The 23,299-nt window shown below is 38.9% G+C and overlaps 4 protein-coding genes across 6 annotated transcripts; 2 read left to right on the top strand and 2 right to left on the bottom strand.

The window, feature by feature from the left end:
• Window positions 1-1,043: 1,043 nt before the first annotated feature.
• LOC148083412 (uncharacterized) lies at window positions 1,044-6,222 on the bottom strand. Of its 3 annotated transcripts, none has more exons than XM_087785746.1 (2): window positions 6,092-6,222; window positions 1,044-2,025 (listed from the first exon to the last, which is right to left on the bottom strand). In XM_087785746.1, the coding sequence occupies exon 2, from the start codon at window positions 1,859-1,861 to the stop codon at window positions 1,223-1,225; it is 639 nt and encodes a 212-aa protein (XP_087641872.1). In that variant the 5' UTR covers window positions 1,862-2,025; window positions 6,092-6,222; the 3' UTR covers window positions 1,044-1,222. The 3 variants fall into 3 exon arrangements, with proteins under 3 accessions (XP_087641872.1, XP_087641871.1, XP_087641873.1); XM_087785745.1 differs by lacking the exon at window positions 6,092-6,222 and adding an exon at window positions 3,015-3,154; XM_087785747.1 differs by lacking the exon at window positions 6,092-6,222 and adding an exon at window positions 2,887-2,975.
• A 1,058-nt stretch (window positions 6,223-7,280) lies between these two features.
• atp6v1e1b (ATPase H+ transporting V1 subunit E1b) lies at window positions 7,281-11,973 on the top strand. Its single transcript, XM_087786622.1, has 10 exons — window positions 7,281-7,366; window positions 7,499-7,562; window positions 8,882-8,947; window positions 9,100-9,209; window positions 9,442-9,508; window positions 9,576-9,665; window positions 9,764-9,832; window positions 9,973-10,067; window positions 10,140-10,227; window positions 11,430-11,973. The coding sequence occupies exons 2-10, from the start codon at window positions 7,530-7,532 to the stop codon at window positions 11,490-11,492; spliced, it is 681 nt and encodes a 226-aa protein (XP_087642748.1). The 5' UTR covers window positions 7,281-7,366; window positions 7,499-7,529; the 3' UTR covers window positions 11,493-11,973.
• Window positions 11,974-13,500: 1,527 nt separating this feature from the next.
• On the top strand, window positions 13,501-19,478 carry ada2b (adenosine deaminase 2b). The gene is made up of 9 exons (XM_087786039.1): window positions 13,501-13,804; window positions 14,530-14,749; window positions 15,481-15,691; window positions 15,791-15,918; window positions 17,452-17,542; window positions 18,053-18,161; window positions 18,269-18,426; window positions 19,063-19,265; window positions 19,391-19,478. Exons 1-9 carry the CDS (start codon window positions 13,501-13,503, stop codon window positions 19,476-19,478), a joined length of 1,512 nt encoding a protein of 503 aa, XP_087642165.1.
• Window positions 19,479-20,511: 1,033 nt separating this feature from the next.
• rad51ap1 (RAD51 associated protein 1) lies at window positions 20,512-23,013 on the bottom strand. Its single transcript, XM_087786620.1, has 9 exons — window positions 22,782-23,013; window positions 22,664-22,707; window positions 22,372-22,507; window positions 22,107-22,210; window positions 21,879-21,965; window positions 21,689-21,781; window positions 21,452-21,619; window positions 20,975-21,112; window positions 20,512-20,894 (listed from the first exon to the last, which is right to left on the bottom strand). Exons 1-9 carry the CDS (start codon window positions 22,796-22,798, stop codon window positions 20,758-20,760), a joined length of 924 nt encoding a protein of 307 aa, XP_087642746.1. The 5' UTR covers window positions 22,799-23,013; the 3' UTR covers window positions 20,512-20,757.
• Window positions 23,014-23,299: the final 286 nt, after the last annotated feature.

Here is a 23,299-nt window from a genome sequence, read left to right as displayed (position 1 = left end):
TCCCTATAAATCTTTCAGATGTCACTTCATGTCACGACTATTCATCTTTTCTCAAAGCACTCTTGCACAGATGCAGTTACTTGATGAACTTGACCTAACAAAAATAATCTGATTTCTCTATAAAATATATTGTTTTTATTTATATGAAAATGTCAATAATTTCATAATGATTTCCTTAACGCACTCATATTATTTCATACTTTTAATGATAATTAAAAGTATGAAAGACTTACCATCTAGCAAGGGTGTTTGTGATCAATTTCATTGTAAAGTTTATTTACAGATAATGTTGCTTATTTGTTCATTTTTTTTAATGCTTTTCTTATCAATTTATGTTTAAGGTCTTTATTTCCAATCAGAAATACCAAAGAAATGGAAAATGTAAGTAAGTAAGTAAGTAAGTAATATTTATTTATATAGCGCATTTCGAGACCAGGGTCACAAAGCGCTTAGACAATCAAAACAATACTCAAAAAAGTACATACTTTAAAGATCAAGATAATACTGAGAACAACACAGGAGTTCGAGAAATTCAAGGAAAAGCCTGAACAAATAGAAACGTCTTAAGGTGTTTCTTAAAGGAGTCAGTAGATCCATCAAGCGCAAAGAGAGAGGAAGATCGTTCCAAAGCTTAGGAGCAACAGCCTGAAAAGATTTCTCTCCTCTGCTCCTGAGCCGTGTGTTGTGGAACCATAAGTAGATTCCGATCCACAGACCTCAGAGCCCGAGCTGGGGTGTAAGGCTGGATCAGATCAGTGATGTAAGGAGGAGCTTAGTAAAACATAATATACAATTTAATTAGTGATATAAATCAACTTTTATGCGACTGAAATGTTAATTGTATAGTAACTCATTCGACAGGTTTGATGGTTGATAGATCCAACCAGTAAGTCCAGTGACGCTTTAACAGTGCATTCATTTTAGCATCTCTGGTTTAAGCCGACGTCGGGGGAGTCACCGTTTGCGGATCACAGAAGTTGTTAAAATCATGTAATTGTACGCTTTTCTTTTTTTTTGTAAAGCAATTTAAAAACACTCATTCATTGGTAATATTTTCCGGATTTATTGACTTGCTGCCAACAAAACAAACAAAAGGCCACAAGCTCGACGGTGAACTGAGGTAGGACTCCAATTACCAAAACCAACCAATAGAATTGATGGTATGAGATTGTGAAAGAGTTTTTCGATTTGGGAGAAGAAACCATCCCAGTTCTTGGACTCCCTACTTCCTGCAGTAGGCCACAGCTCCGTACGCCACCACGCCCACCACAGCGACCAGCACCGCTCCACCGCACAGCAGCGCCGGGATCTCTTTTTGGGGGTCTGAGCGCTCCGGTTCCTCGTGGGACTCCACCTGAGGTGCATCTACATCTGAGAGTGGAACCTGTGAGAATTTTTCCGGGGGCTCCACAGTTTGAATCTCCGGTTTCACTGAGAGGACGGAAGGAGGAAGTAGGCCGGACGTGGGGTAAACCACTTCTGAGACGGTGGCCGGGTCAGGGGTGGACGTCGCGGATGGGGGATCTAGTCTGACGATGGGTAGAGGAGGCAGCGCCATCGGAGGAACCACCTGCATGAACTCTCCACGCTCTTTTTTCTTCTGAGCCTCAAGGTTCTCCTCTTGCTTGATGGCCTCGAGGTCCTTCTCAGTACCCAACACACTCAACACACTTGTAAACATCATCTCCTGTTCCTCCTCCGTTTCCCTCGCTCCGTCCTCCGCTTCCACTTTCAGCATCTCAGCCTCCTCTCGGTCCACGTGGACCATGTCAGAGGGTAACACGTAGTTTCCTTCGGCGGGCAGGACCGACGCGTCGCTGCTGTCCAGGCTCTTTGCATCTTCGGGGTCCATATCGCCCATGGTGGACCAGGACTCCGCAAGCAGGCTCTCACTGTGCCACGGTTCTGGACTTTCAGGATTGATGTGGCACAAGGAAGGAGGGCTGGAGCTTCGGGAGTCCACATCGCCACCTCCTCCTCCCTTGACGGGCTCCAGTGGGGCCTTTCCCTCCAGGTTGATGTTTACTGCAAGAAGATGGAAGACATATCAACTGTCAAGTGTACTTTGTCCCCCCTACCTCCCCAGTTACTGGAATTAACAGTAGAAAATGAATGAACGTCAATAAGCATAAAGACACCTACTATTTTATATATACATTATTTGGAATATGTTTTTGAGGGGTGTAAAAACATCCTTATAAGGCGTCACATGGCTCAAGCAGCTGCTAGTTGACATAGTTGAGAGAGCGATGGGCGTCAAAGTCAGGGCCTTGAATGAAGTGTTCAAACCTTCTATGATGGAAACTCTTAACAATACTCCCATCTCAATATTTTGTATTAAATCCTGGGGGTTACATTCAGCATGATTTGCAGTCAACCAAATCAATTTTCCTTTTGTGTCGACAGCAGTGGTCTCCAAACCTTTACAACTCAGGGCCCACTTTTAATTCTCAAAAACCTTCTCGGCTCACCTCCAAACCCCATAAATATAAAGGCATTATAATTAGCACTTTTTTTTGTTGAAGATTGAACATAAAGGACTGAAATCAATAAAGGAGAAACATATTGGAACACAATATAATGAAAAAGAATATTTGAAAATGTTTAATATCCTTTTAAATGTAACGAGTTTGAACATTTAAAATTATTATGTGTATTTTTAATTTTAAATAATTACATGTACCCTCCAACAAAAAAAAGATACCATTTTGGAAACGATTTCTCGGCCCACTTGCAATACTTTCCGACCCATCGTCACTGGTCTAGAGGATTTGAAATATGTATAAACGTATGTTATTTTCAGCTTAATCTTAAACACTAGCATCTTCATAGGCCACTGTGTCTTTTAAAACATAATACTGTGTCAAATTGAATTTTCCATCTTACAGGCAAAATAACTTGGATCCAGATGCTGCTCTGAACAGCTGCTTCACAAGCATGTGGTTCCGAATTCAAGGGAGTCGATGTTATCATAGAAAACAGTTAACTTAAGGAGTTCTATCTATTCTTGTTACCTCTCTGAGTCCCGCATGAACAAAAAAAATCAAGTTTGGATATTTCCATATTTGCAACTAAGTACAGGAAAAGCAATTTGTATAAAAAATAAGTGTTAAAATGAATGTGATACTATGGGTAGTTAGAATATTGAAAAGATAAAAGCCATAGATAAATATAAAGGATTAAAGGAAGAATTGTCTGAAGATCTATTTTTATTTGCTACGTCCAGTCCTTGAATTATGTCTTTAAAGAAAACATAAAGTCTGTCATGCATCACAAAAATCAAATATCATGGAATAAGTCATAACGATGTATAGAGAGTTCCTGACGTATCAAAGTCATCAGTTACGTATTATCATGTTGTGTACGTTTGATCAAAACCCAATAGATGGCGCTGTTTATTCAATAATGTATTATTGCCACACGCGCTTCAGTTCCAGAAAAGGTTAAGATGGTTGAAAGTTTGTGTTCCAGGTTAAACTAAACAATAGTACACAGTTCAAACAATGGGATGTCATCTGACCATCCTCAGGTAGGATCACTTAAGTGAGACCCCCCCCACCATCAAAAACTATAAGGAAAATAAATTTTCTTTCTTTCCAGTGTCTCACAAATAACTTTCTCACGGCTGATCTGAGCAGCATGTGACACTTCCTCAACTAGTCTGTCAGACAGAAGTGATGGATGAATACACCCCTCCTCCTCACGCATTGACCTTTGACCCCTACTTCTTTTTTTGTGTACTACTTCCACACTTAACTCACTGTATCATTTAGATTTATAATATGATAAATACTGGTTAAAATGTCTACAAGGAAAACATTTGACTCAAAAGCAGGTTTCATCTGCTGACGCTACAGTGGAAAATCTTGCTCTCAGTGCTGTAGCTTCTATTTATAGCCTGAACCTGCATTAACATTATTAAACCTGTGTCATCTTGTCACGTTTTCAAGTGTATCATTCAAATTCTTCTCATTTTCACAAAACCGTATCAAGCCGTTGGCTTTTTAAGTCTTGAGACTGAAGGTTTTGGACCGTCAGTGTCACCTCAGTGACATCAGGAAGTATTTAACAGCGTGACAGACCCGAAATAGATCCTCCCTCCTTCTCACGTTCACATCACGCCGTCTGTCTCTCTGCTGCGTGTCTGTCTTTTCAATGGAAACTAGTTTATTACATGTGATAATGACAAGCAGCTGTTATATAGCTATAGCTATACCTATAGCTATATATATAGTGTTCTTGAAGGACTGTGGAAGTTCCAGCCTCCCACCACAAGGTCGCACTGTTTCCAACAGGAACCCTGTTGACAAATTATAAAGGAGTTTGATTTATTTAATATAGGTTTGAATTTCAAGTAATTGTGTATACATTATGTAAACTAATAAAAATTACATTTTTGAATCAGAAACATTCAACATTGTTACTTTTCTTTTCATTTGTTATAATGTTGAACATTCATGTCTCATGAGGTAGAATCTTTAGCTATTATTTTAACAATGATCTTCACTGTGTAACTATGTCTGTATGCCCAGAGATATGCGAGTGTCATGTGACCACTAAGCTAAAAGAGTCTATCTTGTTTTGTAAACACTGTATTTGACTATGTAGCACCAGAGGTTTTACGGCATTGCAGTTACACTTTTCTGACAGGCAGGGTCGCCAGAAACAACATGTTTAATCTTACGTTTTATGGCTTTAACGAATTATTTTTGTCCATCCTGGTGTTATTTAGATCTACGAGTCAGGATGTGGTTTCTTTTCTTTCTCTTAAGAAACATAGTATAGTATTAAAACATTGACAATGTTTCTCCTCACCGTGTGAAGCATAAACTCGACATGTAACACAATAGTGTCGGCATCTACTGTGACATTTAGCACACAGGTCTGTGTGTGCTCCACTTCACAGCATCTCACCTGACCGTCATGAGAACATTGTGTTCCTTTATCTCAACAAGTTTAAATTCTTCCTATAGTTCACTTGTAGCTGGACCTCTTAACTCTAGAAATATGTATATATGCTGGTGTTGCATGACTCTTGATGAAGTCGTTACTGTTTTTATTTTATTTTTTAAACAAAATAGGTCCAAACAATCCACTGTATGCTCTTGTCCCGAGGCCCCAATGTGTTGCAATTAAACTTCTGGCCGCTAGATGGCAGCAGGTATAACCTCCTCCACAGCTAAAAGAACATGACAACCCTACTCGAATCCCGTTGATGACTGAGGACCAGAGGATACAGTCATCTCCACCATCTACGTCGAGAGTCACGTTGTCTGTAAATACTGCAACACCAAGTCAAGTACTCGACAATACTACAAATATATCCTTGTTTCTACATTATCGCAATATATTATCATTGCCCCTGTATAGTGATATGTATTGTTAATCTAGATTTTTGCCAATACACATTCCTACTAATAACATAGAACAATAAATATTAAAACAGTCTGAAGACTCTCAGCCTGATGATTTAATGCTTAATATTAATGAAGGTGAAACATTTTTCCCATATTGGTCTTAAGCATTATCTATATTGGTATTGATCTTTCCTGAGTGGAAACAAGAGCTGGAATGTTCCCCTCACACACACACACACACACACACTCACCCTACAAGTGACTTGTAGGTTGCTGCCATGTTGTCTGACTCGTGGACACTCCGCCCTGTGACGGCCACTAATCCCAGTAACACAAGCATCAAACAAACATTTAAATCCTGGTCCACGCAGGATCGTGTGAGTCCTCGCCAGGAAACTCATCAACCTGCTCCACTGTTTGATCCCCACACATGCCGACCTGGCCTAGTTTGGTAATTGGATTCTGATTGATCCCAGAGCAGTGACAATGATCTTCACGCTGCTAAATCAAGTGTGAAGAGACTTTGCTTCTGAGTGATATTCATCACGTCTATTTCCACAGTCACGAGCCCCTCACAACAGAGGGGTGACCGCTGATGACCTCTACACTGACAAAGTTATAGATAACACACCTGACACACACAGAGCCGCTAGATAGTGACCCCCCAAAATGAAATCACTTATCCTGACACACTCAGATATGTGTGAAGAGAAGAAAACCCACGTGTCTCCTACCTGAAGTTCTCCTGAAGTCACTCTGAAGACAAACGATAGCAGAGGTCAGATGGCAAAGACCAAACAGAGACAGAGATCACACATGCATGCTGAGGCACCGAAATAACAAGATGCACAACAAGCTGGTCAACCCTCCCTGTCCTGTCTCTCTCTCCCTCCCGACTCGCTGCTCAAATCCATGACACAGGCTTTGGCAGGAACTCGCTCAGTGGCTCCTTTAACTTTGTTTATTCGTTCGTTTATTTCAACACTTTGGACTGTGAAGCCGGACAACTGGGTCAACCAGCTAGTAATTCATCCACGCAAATAGTAGATGATCAGTTTGATCATGTGACATCATGGAAAATCATGACAGAAACTTGAAACATGTGAGCTCCAGTGCCACCTCCTGGGCAGATGTAATAATATTAATAATACATTTTATTTAAAGGTGCCTTTCTTGACACTCAAGGTCACTTGTAGTGGTGAATTGCATTTTTTTCACAAATAATTTGAATGATAAAGGAATTATTTCGAATATTTCAAAATTAAAATGATAGTTCATAATGCTAGAAAAACAAAAGGTTTCGTATAAAGCAGACCTGGGTAAAGTGCGCATTCACGTATTTGGCCCTCATGAGGTGAAAGATAATTTAAAAACGTATCATTTTATTTAATATTAAATTTAATATATACATATATTTTGAAAAAACTGGGTTTTTTTTGTAATGTTTGTGAGTGTGTATTGCCTCTAAAACAAAAAAGATTTGGAAAAAAATAGGTTTTATATAAGTAAGTAAGTAAGTAAGTAATTTTTATTTGTAGAGCGCTTTTCCAGACCAGGGTCACAAAGCGCTTAAACTAGATGATCAGTTTGATCATGTGACATAATGGAAAAAACATGACAGACAGATTTATGAGCTCAGACTGTTTTCTTATCATTTCAATGATAAGTCAATCATTTTGTTTCAGTAAAAGGTCAAATCGAGGAAAACGCTTCTTTATGGTTTAGAAAGAGCGAGTGCACGCGAACACACGCACACTGTGGAAGTTGCCAAGCACAATAAAACAAACATTATAATAAGGAATAAGCGTATAAATTATGTATTTGTAGTTAAAGTCTCACGCTCTCCGTCCGAGCCGTCAAAAAGCGGCTCTGCCTCCCTTCCACCTGATTGGCTATGAACCCGGCAGTAAACATCACGTGACGCGCTGAAGTCAGCTGACCCTGCGAAGACATCTTTACAGTCACGACCGCGAGGATTAATTCATTCCTTCCTTCTTTACTGTTTCCAAGTGAGTACACGTCATTCCGTCACCACCGTCGCAATATTTGAGTCCTTCGTCAGATCGATAAACACGTGTTGGAGACAGTAGTGTGTTTGTGACACACAAGTGTGTGTGTGTGTGTGTGTGTGTGTTTGACAGGCCTAAGCGGATCTGACGAGCAGCAGCAACCATGGCGCTCAGCGATGCCGACGTTCAGAAACAGGTAATAAAAACGCATTTATTCTGCAGAAACGTCACCTCGGATCATGAGTGGAAGTGTCTTATTTCTAGCTGGTGTTTCGTGACACGTTCTCCGGGGGCTGGAATATCACTGAGGGGTGTGTAAATACAGGATGACATTGAGGGACTCGCATTATGTTAGCTATCAAACAAGCAAGATATTTTAAACATTAATAGTGTTTTACAGTCTTATTCGATCACGTTTACAATTGAGATTTATATATTTGTCATTTAAAATGAAAAGGGACACGCAGAGGAGGAAGAAGGCTCAGGTGGGTCACATGATGAACTCATGCCAGGCCTGATGAGGAACATGAAACTACTTCTGGGACTATGATCATGTTTGATAAGACTTGATGGTCGTTGTGGCCTCGTGAGTTACCTGGTGATTTGTTGGTCGTTTTGAACGTTTCATTCTGATCCCAAAGCACCAAAGAAGTCAAATCCATGTCGATATGAATTGTGTAATATACACCGGAAAGAGTTTATATGGCTCTTTGTACCTCCCAGTCATTTAAAACAATAAAACTACCAAGAAACGTACAAATATACATCCCTATCTTCACTGAAAACAAACATGTTTTATCGCTGTCTCACTGGCCCTAGGAAGAAATTTCCCCCATTTCCTTGTGAGTGGAATGACAGTTTAAAAATCCATCAATCCTTATTTTAAATTACAAATATTGTTCAGAATCAAGTTCTTCATCAGAATGAAAATTGTTTTTATTGCCATTATCAGTGAAGGGTTTCACCAATTGGGAATTTGCATTGGTAGAGTTGAGCAACATTAAATTCACTATTAACACGGTGCAGATTAAGAAATGATATTAAATTAAATTGGATAGAGGAAGAAAGTTGATTTGAGTTTAAAAATGATAGCATCTCGTAATATGCCTCTCAACAGCCTAATATTCATCTAGTATTCATGTTTTTAGTTTATCACATCAAATGATGACAAACGTGTTTAAAAGCAGGAAAACTGGCCACATCTGATTATGTCAAGTGTCTCATTAGCAGTTGAATGCGATTCACTTGTCGTTTTGTTCAAGAAGGTGATGCTAATACTAAAACAAAACAAGTAAAATCTTAAAGAACTTTGGTATTAGCTTGACATTTCTTCTACCTAGTGGTGAAGCTGAGAATCTCCACATAGAACCTTCAAAGCAAAGTGTCCGGGTTTTACAAAAATAGGTTTTGAAATCGTATAGTCTTCATGGAACATTTTGAGACCAAAGTCATTCATGACTGGTTAAATTGTTTGACATAATTATGTTGACTGAAAATGTGTTTTCCCCCCAAAAGATCAAGCACATGATGGCCTTTATTGAGCAAGAGGCCAATGAGAAGGCAGAAGAAATTGATGCAAAGGTATGTTTGCCTACAACACCAGTTTGAATTGAACTGTACATGCAAGGACTACACACACATGTGTCCTGGGATATAAATGATGGTTCAGCTGTTGAATATTTTTAAAATGTGGAAGAAGTTTACTCAGAAGGAGGAACAAATATATTTTTCAGGCAGAGGAAGAGTTCAACATCGAGAAAGGCCGACTGGTGCAGACTCAGAGGCTGAAGATCATGGAGTATTACGAGAAGAAGGAGAAGCAGATCGAACAGCAAAAGAAAATGTGAGTCACGTCCCGACATCACAGGACACTCGCCCTTGCTTCCTTATCCACTTTTTTTTTCTTCTTTATCTAACAAAGCGACAACTGTATGCACGACACCCTGTTCCCTAATTGTGTTTAGTAGTTCCGTCCTTCTTTTGTAAGCTAACGTCTCCAAGGTTAGCACACAAACAAACTGACACTTGCCTCTTATGAACGGAACCTTTGTGTGTGTTGTTTGTTCTCTCCTCAGCCAAATGTCCAACCTGATGAACCAGGCCCGACTGAAGGTGCTGAAGGCTCGTGATGACATGATCTCGGTATATAAGATTACAGCGCTGTCACACACTAACAAACACAAAAAATAATTCAACATTTTGTTTACAGGAAATGCTGAACGAGGCACGTCAGCGACTTTGCAACATCGCAAAAGACCAGTCCAGGTATTCATCTCTGCTGGACGGCCTGCTGCTCCAGGTTAGTACAAAATATCACATATTTCACTTTGTGTTGATCATTCTGTTTGTGAACGAGATCATTAAAGTGTGTTTGTGTGTGTGTGTGTGTCCTGTCAGGGATTTTACCAGCTTCTGGAGACTAAAGTTACCGTGCGCTGCCGTAAACAGGACGTACAGATGGTCCAGGTGAGTGACCATGTCGCACCTTTTCTGTTTTACAAATGAGTTTGTGAAAGTAAGACACTCTGACACTGTAATGCATTTTTTCAGTCTTTTAAATTCATCTGAAAATGAAAGTATACATTTTAACAGTGAGATTTTTCCAGGCGTCCATCCAGAGGAACATTCCGATCTATAAAGCTGCAGTGAAGAACAATCTGGAAGTTCGTATTGACCAGGATAACTTTCTCTCTCCGGACATGTAAGAGTTGATCCTGCAGTGGAAACATTTCCCGGAGACTCTGAGAGTCACTCTTTGGTCTTCTTTGCTCAGATCCGGTGGAATCGAGCTCTACAACAGTGACGGCAAGATCAAGGTGGCCAACACTCTGGAGAGCAGACTGGACTTGATGGCTCAGCAGGTAATTGCCGTCGTTGCCTCGTGTACATCAATATTTATTTATTTATTCATTTTATCATAGTTATATAAGGTAAGGTAAGGTAAAACTTTATTGATCTATTCATAAATGTATACCTTTTTTGGCATTTCAAATACAGTTGAAGCTGTGAGCACAAGAGTACAGCAGGTGGCAGTAGAGCTCAAACATTTTCATACACCACGATGCATTTGGACCAGAATCTGTGGTTTTAAACTAGCTCGAGCACATGCTCGGAGAGTGAAAATCAACTGTTTTCTGTCCCATTATCAACCGTTATTTTGTTATCGTCAATGCCAATAACAACCTATTTGTCTCAGGTGTTGTATAATATGGTAATAACGGCACCAGACAACCAAAATAACAATGATGTTATACAGGAATACATTCAGAAGCATGACACCGGTAACTTTAGATAAATAATGAAGACAAACAGTCAAAGTGTTAAACAAACCTTAAGATAAACTAAGACCCCATTCATAATATACATGGGTGTTAACCTCAAAACAAACAGGAGGTATGAGTTTGATGTTGTCCTACATTCTTTGAGGCTCAATTCATCTTAATTATCTGTATTTCTTCTACATATGACGCATCAAATTCCTCTGCTTCAACATCGGTTTTACTGTGAAGTCTCTTTATAATTGTTGACATCCATAATCTCTGTGTCTAAATTAAACATTGGAATCTCTATAGATCACAATATGAACCTGAACCTTGGTCTACTTTTATTTTTGAGATACTGTAGAAACAAGGTGTGAACATGTGTAGTATTGTCGAGTACTTGTGTTGCAGAATTTACAGACCACATGACTCTTGATGAAGTCGTAACTGTTTTCATTTGTTTGACAACCGAAATATGTCCAAACATCAGCTTTAAAAGCTGCTGGAGTCGACTGTATCCTCTCATACTCACCAATCGCCAGGATTCAACTGCTCCATTTGCTGTGGGGATGTAACAACTGATGCCACCTAGCGGCCAGATGTATATTAGCAACACAAAAATTATCAAACTCCATGAATATTTGCAGGTTAATTGTAAATATAAATTAAATATTTGATTTCATACACACTTTATTAAAATACAAACCAATCAAATATGATTTGATGGCCAATAAACCCTTGTTTTTTCACAAATTAAAATCTTCCACTTTGAGACGGTGTCCTTATGTCTTTAATGTTTGCAGATGATGCCCGACATCCGAGTGTCTCTCTTCGGTGCCAACCCAAACCGCAAGTTCCTGGACTGAGCAGCGCCGCCGTGTTCCTGCAAAACATCTCCTTTTTTTTATTGTTTATCATTTGAATGACGTCGTCCTTCTTGTCTGTAAAAAAAAAAAAAGGGTTTACAAAATGAAACGCTTGTGGAGTCACCGTGGTTGTATTTCTGGATATTTCTCTGTGCAAGGGGGGCGCTGAAGGTTTTTTGGTTTACGGTCCAGACAATTGGGTTTCTTACTCCAAGTCGCTCCGTAATTCGATCAAGACAAAGAGCGAGTCACGCATCCTTTGCAGAAAAACGCACGTTTACGACTCAGAAGCGGAACCTGAAGAGATAATTTATTGATGTTACCTGCGACGATGAAAGAGTGTGTGCTATCATTCCAGTACTGTATGTATATGAAGATTAAATTATCAGTGTGTGCTGTTTTTCGTTCTTCTCTTGATTGTGTCTCCAACCTCCAAATGTTCTATTGTGACGTTGTACAACGTAATAAACTATAATCTAATTATTGCTTTTATTCCTTGTCCCGTAATCACCCGCACGCTGACCTCACTCACCGTTGCCGAGGCGACGTACACATTTCGGCATTTTCTCCTTCCGTGGTGAACCATTCATGCTTCGTTCATTAGTTCATCACATGGTAGTTGTCAGACAAAAATGCCCCAATTATCCTGCTGCTCCGAGCAGTTGCTCACACTTCCCCATGGCAGTCGCCTGTCGACAACAAGACGGAGAGACGGAGGAGTTTTTCCTGCTCGTAAGTATTTTCTTTACTATTTTAACAACTAGAACACGCGGATGAAGCATCAGCCTGATGTTTGTTTTTTTTACTTCTAGTTAGTCAAAAATGTTTCCTTGTCAGCTGATGGATTCTGGCTCAAGGATCATGGACCTAAAATATTTTCATGCATCACAGTTTTAAGGCATTTGAAAATGACTTTTTAATGCATATATACATGTAGTTCCCAAGGGGTTTGTACCATAATAATTTAGTATTTAATAATATAAATGCTCAGATTTATTAAGTTTTCATTTAAATAATCCTTTATCTTTAGTTGCGTAACCTTTTATTTATTTTTTTGTTAATTTATTTCTTTCAAACTTGTCTGTTCCTAAAACTGTGATTTTAAACAATCCTAGACATTTCTGCTTGTATACATCATACATGTACCATCACAGACTTTGTTTTACTAGAATCAAGACATTTTTAACTGAAGTCAGTTTTCAACTATTGTACATTTCATATCAAACATGTTCTTTGTTCTATCTAAGTCTTACACTTACAATGGTTGAGTTTTAAACAACAATAATTTTCACTGAGTCAATAAAAACAATTCAGTTTTGGTCTGTATTCAGACAACATTCAACTGATAAGAACTATTCTCTTTGAGATCTCAATGCATATCATGTCTTATTATATCTGTTACTTACTCGTACTCTTCTATTTCACTAAACATAATATTTATTACATCTTGTGGCTGAGCTGAGGGTAATTTATGTCATGGGAGCAGTAGCTTTCCATCATTTCATATTTCTTTGAAGTAGTTTGAGAACATGATTAGTAAAGACTCTCTACGACTGCTATGCTCTTCATCAGGTGTTGAAGATATTTACGTAACATTTTTGTTCTTTAATATTATTGCCACTTTTTAAAGGACTTGGATTAACCATAATACATATTTTTCTTCCAATTTTAAGTTGTTTTCCTTTTAAATTACATTTGTTTATCTATGATGAAGCCCAAATATTTTACCACTGTAAACTTCTCCAGTGTTTTGTAATCTTAAACATACAATGTTTTCTTTTACGGTTTGACAAAAGAAAACTATATTTGGTGAAGTTTAATTTCTTTTAAACTTGTCTATTGGTTGGTATCGTCAATCAAAGTTTACTGTCACATTTTTACTTAAAATTTCGATTTGTAATTTTTGTCTGTTTTCCATTTAAACTCTGACAAGCTCATCATTTTCATTGACAGTGACTAAGATCATGATGACGTACTAGGAGGACCACCTCTTGAATCCCACGAGGTCATGACCCTCCCCAGCTACCTGGCCGCGCTCACCTGTGCGTCCCTCCTGTGGTCGCTGTCGGGGGGAGCTCAGGCGATGCCCGACCCGGCCAAGAGAGACTCCCTGATACACCAGGAGGCCTCCAGGCAGACCGGCGGTCAGATGACCCTGAGCCGGGCAGAGCAGAAGCTGGACTCGTACCTGCATCAGCTGAAGGAGCAGGAGATGGCGGCGGTCCTCTTCCCCCCCGCTATCCACTTCTTCAAGGCCAAGCCTCTGATCCAGAGGAGCAGGATCTTCCAGCTGCTGCAGAAGATGCCAAAAGGTGGGAAAGGTTTTCATGATTTTTATTTATTTATTAAGTGACAGCTTCTCATGAGACGTTCCCAAAGCGGATCGTCAAAAGTTGATCTATATAATACAATACGATAAACATGTACAATAGTACAGCTTGTTTTTTATTGATGAGCTTGAATGAGAGTTTGTATATATGTATCAAATGTGCAAATTCTTTATGGGATTTAATGGTAAACTTGATAGAAATAAAGCAAACCCGGACAAAGTCTGGCCAAAGGTCATCGATTTTATTTGAAATCTACTATAAAGTCATCAATATTTATTGGAAATACATTTCATATCTTAGTCCAAATTTAAATATAATTAAACCAATTGTTGTCACATTTTTTAACATCTTATGTTTGTCCTTGCCAGTGTCAGGGCAACATATATTTCTATAGACATTTTTGACAATAATATAAAAGGAATAACAAACACGCTTTGTGTGAGTTGTGTTATATTTTGAGAACTAAATTGTGTATGTATGTGTCCGAGGTCTGGTCACTGTCATGACTATGTCTCTAAATACATGGTGAATTTTTGTATTTTTCCTTTGAAAAACAATGACACCAAACACCAAAATGGTTCTGGTAACTACTGTTTGCGTCAGAACTGGAACCAATACGGCACCGAGTATTTGTACACCATGAATATTCTTTTTTTCCTTTGGATTTAAATCTAAATAAGGATCGTGATCTCCTCTCCTGACACCAGGTGGCGCCCTCCACATCCACAGCTCCTCTCTGGTCAGTGCTGAGTGGCTGGTGAAGAACGCCACCTACAGGCCGAACTGCTACATCTGCTTCACGTGGGACAACTCGGTCCGGTTCTTGTTCTCGGACCGTCAACCCTTCCCGCGCTGGGACTGTTTCTACTGGCAGCTGCTGCAGAACCTGCGGTTCCGACAACAAGATCCAGAAGGTTTCGATAACAGGTGAGTGGAAGCCATGTTTAATTCACACACGTTAACGGGGCCACATGTGGGCCCTCATGAGACCAGAGTAGAAGACATCTAACGATTTTATTTATTTATTTATTATCTTATTACAGTGAATATATATAAAGTTAGATCGGTTTCTTTATTATTACATAAAACAAATATTTTCAATTTTAATCAATCAGCTTAAATAAAAAAAACGTTTTTAAACTTCATTTAAAAAACGATAAAAAAAAAACTCAACAAGCCTGAACACAAAAAAATATAACTTAAATTAAAATAAAACACTTTAAACAAACAAAAAATGTTAATAAATAAAATCTTAATTTTTTTTGGGGGGGGAACTATTTTTTTATTGAAATATATTTTTCATTAAAGCAACCTTTACTACTGAATAATTAAAAAACAAAACTACCTTCATAAATATACAGATCATATTTTTTTCAATGAATGGTTTTTAAAGGTCAAAGTCTTTCATTATATTTTTTGTTTCCCTCATTTGTTTTAAGGTAAGGTAAGGTAAGGTAAAACTTTATTAAAATGGTATTGAAATTGTTTTTTTCCAATAGCCACAGAAAATACAGTAATTTTTCCTAAAAAATAAATCAAGTTAAAATTAAAAAAAAAAATGTAAAGGCCCCTCACAACAGTTGCAGTATATAATGTGACCCCCGAGGTCATTCTATTGCCAACCACTGCTTTTAAACGGATCATTTGTGTTTGCACAGTCTCATGCAGCAGCTGACTCTGGTCACCGAGGACCCGGAGCGTCAGTACCCGGACCAGGACGTGGTGTGGGACAAGTTTGAGAAGGCCTTCATCGCCACAGCAGGTCTGGTCACGCATGCTCCGGTGCTCAGGGACTTCTTATACCAGGGACTGGAGGAGCTCCACCGGGACAACATCTTGTACCTGGAACTCCGGAGTGGACTTTCCAGGGTGTGTGTGTGTGTGTGTGTGTGTGTGTGTGTGTGTGTGTGTGTGTCACCATCACGTCCATCACCTCGACGCATCTGAAACATGACATCTGTGTTCCAGACTTACGAGCTCGACGGAACCATCCACGACAAGGTCTGGACTCTCAGGATGTTTCAAGAGGTGACCAAGAAGTTTGTTGAAGCTCATCCAGATTTCCTCGGCGCTCGGATCATCATCTCTGTCCACAGGTATCTTGAAACACGACCCCACTGAACTCTTTGTTGCTTAAAATGACCTGCAGGAGAACATGCGTTTAAAATAAATGCTGGAACACAAAAATGAAACATTCATTCTCCCGTGGAACCTTCAGTGCTGACATAACATCGTCCAATTATTTTTGAGTTGCCATTTCAAAATGATTTAATGGTGATATATCAATCGAATTTGTCCTGCCCATTCATCACAGCGCTTTGAAGATCACCTAACCCATCCTATGCTTTCACAATGCATACTGTTTTTTTAATAGAATTAAGAGAAAAACTTTGAAACTACAGTAAAATGAGAACATGTAATTAGTTGCTTTGCAGCTCTGGGTTTAGGCTAGTTTTCACCTGTTAGCGCCCTCTAGTTGTAATCAGAAAAACCTGGCATGTGGGCCAAATCCGGCCTAACAACTTGTTAGTTTAGCCCGCAATATGGTTGTATCAAAATCAGGTTAAATGCAGATGAATGTAGATACAATCTTCTATGATGATCTTGGGATTGAGCTTAAGTTAGGAAAGATACTTTTATCAGTAAATGCAAAAGAAGGTAAGTAAGTAAGTAAGTAGCGGTTATTTATAAAGAGCCTTTCTAGACCAGGGTCACGAAGCACTTAAACAAGGTGGGCGTTATCTTAAGTTATCTTATTTGTTTTATATTGTTTTCTTTTGAGGGCTGGTTAAGTAAGTAAGTAAGTAAGTAGTATTTTTAGAGCGCTTTTCAAGACCAGGGTCACAAAGCGCTTAAACAATTAAAAAATACCCAATAAAATAAATACTTAAAAGGTCAAGATAACACAGAGACAACCACAAGAGTCTCAGAAAATCACCTGCACAGAGGTTGTTATGTTAGGTTAGCCTCCCCAAAATTCAAAGGGAACAAAAATCACGTTTCCTGTCAAATGAGGAGCCAGTTAAGTTCACTAGTGTAGATCAGTTTGTCAAACTCATTTATACAAGAGGCCAAAATATTTTCTCACTCTTGGTTGAGGAGCACGTTTTATATCAACCAAACAGGATGTATTAATTCCTTTTCTTGAATCAAATTTTTACACTTAATACAATAATCTATTAACCTGGTTCCTTAACTTATCTTAAACTCTAGCATCTAAATAGGTTACCCTGTCATCATAATCGTTTATCTACTTAGATGTGACGCACATAAAGTGACTTCATTATTTTGATGGATGTGCTGCAGAATATTAAATCACACAACTGGGTTTCATGTGTTCTCACAAATCATTTCATCTTGAGTCTTTCTCCACGAGGCATGTTTCTATGATTAACTCGATTAATCTAATATATAGCAACAAACAACTCTTTTAAAATCAGATGATGAAGCTCTGGAAGAAAAAAAAAAACATCTACTGGTGGAAACTGACTTTAATTTCCTGTCTTAAGACAAGCTTCGCCTCAGATGACTGTTTGACATTCTCATGAAGGACAAACCTGTACTTCCTCATTAAAGATCCTCTAATTCCATTGAACATTCATGATCATGATTTGGTTTTCCTCTCTCAGAGCTCTGAGCGTCGCCGAAGTCAAATCGGCAGTGAAGGAAGCCATGCAGCTGCAGAAGACTTTCCCTGACGTCGTGGCAGGATTCGACATGGTGAGAGAAAAGTTTATATTTAAACTATAATAGAAAACTGCAATTATATTCCTCAAGTTTGATCTCTTTGTGCTCTTTTGTATCCTCAATTTTATAGTATTATCTCATGGGTTTGGGTTCCCATTTTTTTATGTACAATATTATTGCTTGTGTGTATTTTATAGTGTGTTTTATTTATTAATTATATATATATTCCTCATTGGCCAGGCCAAAAAAAGAGGCTGAAGAAACAGAGCCTTAGAAATGTAATTAAATAACAGATTTGCTGTGTAGTTATGCAAGAAATGATAGAATAAACACAATATTAAACACATTTTTTTTCAAAATATTTGGTTTTAGTGGAGGGGTGTCTTTTTCCTTTTTACCTTGTTATAGAGTTCAACTAGTAATGAAATATATTATATAAAAAAAATAAATTCTGACCTCATTAGAGCCTGAATAAATACTCATGTGGACTCTAGGCCAAACTTTGCCCATGTACGTGACGAACTAAACTTTGGTTTCCTAAAGGTTGGCAGGGAAGACAGTGGCAGGAGTCTGTGGTACTTCAGGGAGGCTCTCTCTCTGCCGGCTGAACTGGGCGATAAGCTGCCGTTCTTTTTCCACGCAGGAGAGACGGGTAACACTTGTTTCAAATGATTGGTCGATAATGGTGAACTGAACTTGTAAGCGTCTCTTCATCTCCTTCTTTTTACCTTTGATGATAATGAGGGGTTTGATTTCCAGATACCGAGGGCACCGACGTCGACCAGAACATGCTGGACGCTCTGATCTTCAACACCTCACGTATCGGTCATGGCTATGCGCTGGCTCACCACCCGCTCGCCAAAGAACTCTCAAGGAAAAGAAATGTAGCCGTGGAGCTGTGTCCCATCTCCAACCAGGTCAGTTTGTTTTAAACCTTGTTTTATCTCAGGGTCAAGGTGACCCGAGGGCCCCGAAAACAAACCTGTTTGAGGTATCCCTTGTGTTATCTCGGGGTCAAGTTGAGCGACCTCCCTAGGCTTCCAGAAATACATGCGCAGGGGAGGAGGTGGTTCACCTTGACCCAGAGGTAACACAAGGTATACCACAAACACATTTGTTTTCAGGCCACATTGACCCTGAGATAACACAAGGGTTAAAGGTTGGATTTCAAAAGTCAGACAGAGGCTGCGTCAATGGAGGTTTGGAATCTGTCCACCTTTTTCCACATCTTCAGTCATAACTTTTAGATTGTTGGAGAAACAGAAGAAACCAGTGATTAGTTGATGAGGTATCCTGATACAGTACCCTTAATTTAAAAGGCCACTAGATGTCACTCTCTGTTTTATAAGATTTGATTATGATCTACTAATACAATGAAACCTGGTATCATTTTCAAATGACAAGTTTGAGAAGGCCTTTATCGCCAGAGTGACATCTAGTGGTCTTTCACAATGAAGACACTGTATCATGATACCTCACCAACACATCGTGATGAAGGTGGATGAAGTCCATGTTGTGAAGAGAGTTTCTTACAAAGGATTCTTCTTCCTTAGGTTCTGAAGCTGGTCTCGGACCTCCGGAACCACCCGGCCTCCGTGCTGATGTCGGAAGGTCACCCCATAGTAATCAGCTCAGACGACCCGTCGATGTTCGGCAACACCGGCCTTTCCTACGACTTCTATCAAGCCTTCGTGGGCATCGGAGGGTTGAAGGCGAACTTGGGAACTCTGAAGGAACTGGCCATCAACTCCATCAGGTCAGCTGACCAATGCCTCCTCACACGATTACAGATATCGCCTTGTCTGTGGGCCGATTCTAATTTTGATCATCATTCGGACTAATCTAATAAGTGATGTCATCTTGGAACTCTTGTGCGTGCAGGTTCAGCTCGCTGCCTGATCGTCTTAAGGAAACGGGCCGGGTCATGTGGCAGAGCAAATGGGACATCTTCGTTTCGGATAATACATGATAAGGATCTCACTTGGACCGCGGGAATGTCTGCCCACACTTCGCGACCTTATTTTGAGGTACTTGGAAAAGAACCGAAAGGAACACAAACAAAAGGGGACAGAACTCTAATGTATCATAAAACTGGTTATGTGTAAATCGAAGTTACTTTTTACGATGATTGTGTTTTCTACAATAAATTTCAAATATACCTATTTTTTCTTTCCCTGGCATGTTTGTCATTTTCAATGAACCCATGATCATGAGAGCTCATCAGCCATAACATTATGACCACCTAACAAAGAGCTTTTGATAGTCTCCAAAAATGGTTTATAGTTGATTGACGAAAACTTTAAGTGGATTTTTAGGGTTTGACGGTCCAACTAGACCACGTGGATGTCAACAGAATAAAAAATCTTTATTGCCCTTGATCTAAACACAATACAGTATTTTTTTTTCTTCTGGTGATTAAATTACAGGAAAGAAATGTAAATAAATATACATTGAATAAAATAAATTAGACAGTACTACAGTGGCCCAGAAGTGAAAAACTTTACAAATGTTTTTACAACTTTTTACATTTGTTTTGCAGTACTGGACCATCATACATTACATTAAAGAGGGCACATCCTTTTTTTTTCATTAGAAATTAATGAAATAAATAATAATATAATTCTTAATCTCCTTCCTCGGGGGAGCAGTCCAAACAGTGTTTGGCCCTATATTGGAAATAAATAACCAGTTACTCTTACAAATCACAAGAAACAGTATAATTAAATAAAATATGCAATAGAAAATGGGAAAAAGTACTAATATTAAAAAATGTAGTTATAATGTTATGTACATTATGGATACAATTCAGGAAAGAAATTAATTAGTTAAACTTGTTTTTATAAAGGTAAACTATGTTGTTTGAGAGAAGAAAAGTAACAAATCATATTTTGATGCTCCAGCTGAAAGTAACCAAACTAGACAACACATTTTGGACCCAAGAGTAAATAAAGAAAAAACTTGGGTTTGTTCAGAAGTTTATTTGTCATATTTACACAATATACAACGTCACAGGAGAAAACATTTGATTCATTAAAAGAAGTGTCGACAGAGAAACTACAGGCTGACGATCACTGGCACAATACTGCAAACATAAACTGGGAGTTCTCGTTCTGCAGTGGTCAGTAGCTACCAAGTCTTTTCACTGCTGCACACGATAAACATGTTCCACTGTAGTACTGACCACCACTCCAGACGAAAAACACCCTCAGCAGGAACGTAACTTTAGATAAGAGATGCTGGTGAAATATTTAACATGTGGTCACGTTTCCAACACCGGGATGAAGAGGCTTCACTCGCACTCGACGGGACAATCCCAGTCGCAAACCCTGACCAGGTGACTTGACCGCCGAGCCTGGAGATGCTAAAGGACTTTTACCAACCTGACCTGTTTAAATTGTGCAGAATTATGAATTAAAATAATTGAAAGGTTGAAGTGTTTTTTTAATTGTTGGTAATTTCACTGACCTGGTGGGGTCCACTTTGGTATCTTAGCTCCCGCGGGGCTCAGAGGTACCACAGGTTTAGATGAAGATGCTGTAGAAGAGGGGGCGGACCCTTTGGCTGCAGGTTTAGCTGCTGGTGGACTTCTGACTATTGCAGAAGCTGTTGAGACACAGTCAAGATTTCTTTAAGAAAAATGTTTTCCTCCTGGTTTATATTTCCAGATTGTGATTTGAACAGCCTTTGACCTTTTACAATCTCTGTTATTTGTCAATTGATCAAACCATGAACACATTTACTTCCATTTAATTAATTGTGTTTGGCATTCAACAGGCCCTCATGATCCACTTTAAAATCTATTTGATTATGTTCCCTCGTTCCACATGATCCTTAGTCGAAAAGTACTTGATACAACACTGTTGTTAATAGTCATCTAGTAAACATCTAGTAGCTCGTCAATAACAGGTTAAGATATTCAGTTATTTTGTCTTTAGTACAAACCTGTTGTGGGTGTTTTCATGGTCTGCTTCCCTTTCTTCACTGCTTTGGTCTGTTTTGGTTTTTCATGCTTCACTGCCATCTCCTTCTTTGGTGTTTTTTTCACTTTCTTCTCTGTGAACTCCTCATCGTCGCTCTCCGGTTCACTATAATCCTCGTCACTCTCCGACTCTGTCACAACAGTTTCACGTCAGTGTGTTGAAGCTCCAGCCTCAGCATGCCACATGATGCAATTCCAACCTGGTGTCGGTCTGGGACAATAATCATCATCTTCTTTGGGAGATTTCTTGAGGTCGGTCAGTGCGGGTGCCGTTATATCTTGTACTGCCGAGTCTTCGGACAGATAAATACATAAAAATTTAAAGTCAAAACACATACAGAACACTAATTAAATGTGACAGATAAAAGGCTACATAAAAGAAGAATTTACCTTCACGTGGTGTGTCCTCCCAGAATTTGGAGAGGACCGGAGGTAATAAATCTGAGGTCACATCTACTGGTGTTTTGGCAGCATCCCCTGGAGACATTTGAAATCATGTGAATGAACAAATCTTTAAAAATGTAAGAATCATCAATGCATCACCACGGTAGCAACTTCAATTTTTAAAAGTCAACTGTGACTAAAATAGTGATGCAAGTGTTTGTCGCCACAACATACCTTCTCCATGTGACGATTTTTCATTTACAAAACTGTTATTAAGAAGCGAGAGAGCGACGGCGGCCTCAAGATCTCTGTCAAGCAGCTTCTCATCCAGAGGCTTCCTTTGAAAATACAAACAGAGAAATTATTGTGATATTTTGAACAAAAATACGATCAGATCAAATTATTGTTTTTGTGTCAGAATGTTATTATCTATCCATCTATTAATGAACAAATATCCGTTACTTATTAAAAGGAGCATGCACGCACGCACACCACCCACCTCTTCTTGAGGCCTTGTGACAGCTCGGAGTTGGAGTCTTGACTTGAGGACTTGCTTGAGGATTTCTTCGGATCAGTGTTTTTCCCTCCGTCCTTTATCCTCTTGCTTGGAGGTGCACACGCAAAATCATCTTCATCTGTGAGGAAAACGTTTCATTGTTTACTATCTAAAATCGTCAATTAAACTTCAGATTTAAATGCGTTTTAATGTTTATAATCAAATGTACTATCACAAACACAATCTTTGTGTCACTGAAGCTTTAAGAGTCCCGTTATCGTGTAACTGAACTCACCATCGAAGTCTTTAGTGTCACAATAATTTACCGCCTTCGTCTTCCTTTAAAACAAAAATAACAATAGTGTTATAAAACAATTCAATTCCGTGTGTCGAATCAATGTATAGCAACATACCTCGGTGGTCGATCCATTGTTTAAAGTCGTTATAACTATTAGCTGAATCAAGCTAACACATCATGTTGCCAGTTTCACTTTATGTCTGTACAAACGGTTCAACTCTCATCGGTCAAACACAACTTTCCAAGACGCTGACTCCGTATAGGGTGATAATTGAAATACTAGCGATTAAAACAATGGTAATATTTACAAATAAAAGTACAATATCTGAAGTAGCGCAAGAGTTGAACTGCGCGCCTGAATTGACCAGAAGTGACGCATTGTTTACGCATCTGACGAACACCCACAGCAGATTCGCCAAATCTTATAGTTTATCTTTAATATTCCCAATATCCTGATCTGAAAGAGTGAAGTCATTTAATTAGTAATATATTAATACAGTAGACGTTTTTTTTATTTAAATATTTGTGCTGATATTTACGTGTACAATTGCCCAAACGAATCTGCGATCTCTGACAGCTGTAGTTTGTGAACAGGTGCTCGGAAGGTTGTGCTTCACCAGGTAAACTCACTTG

The sequence above is a fragment of the Callionymus lyra genome, chromosome 3 (genome assembly GCF_982586985.1).
Source record: "Callionymus lyra chromosome 3, fCalLyr1.hap1.1, whole genome shotgun sequence".
NCBI classification, from domain to species: Eukaryota; Metazoa; Chordata; class Actinopteri; order Syngnathiformes; family Callionymidae; genus Callionymus; species Callionymus lyra.
Note: the sequence above shows the minus strand (reverse complement) of the source record. Positions and strands in the feature narration are given on the sequence as shown.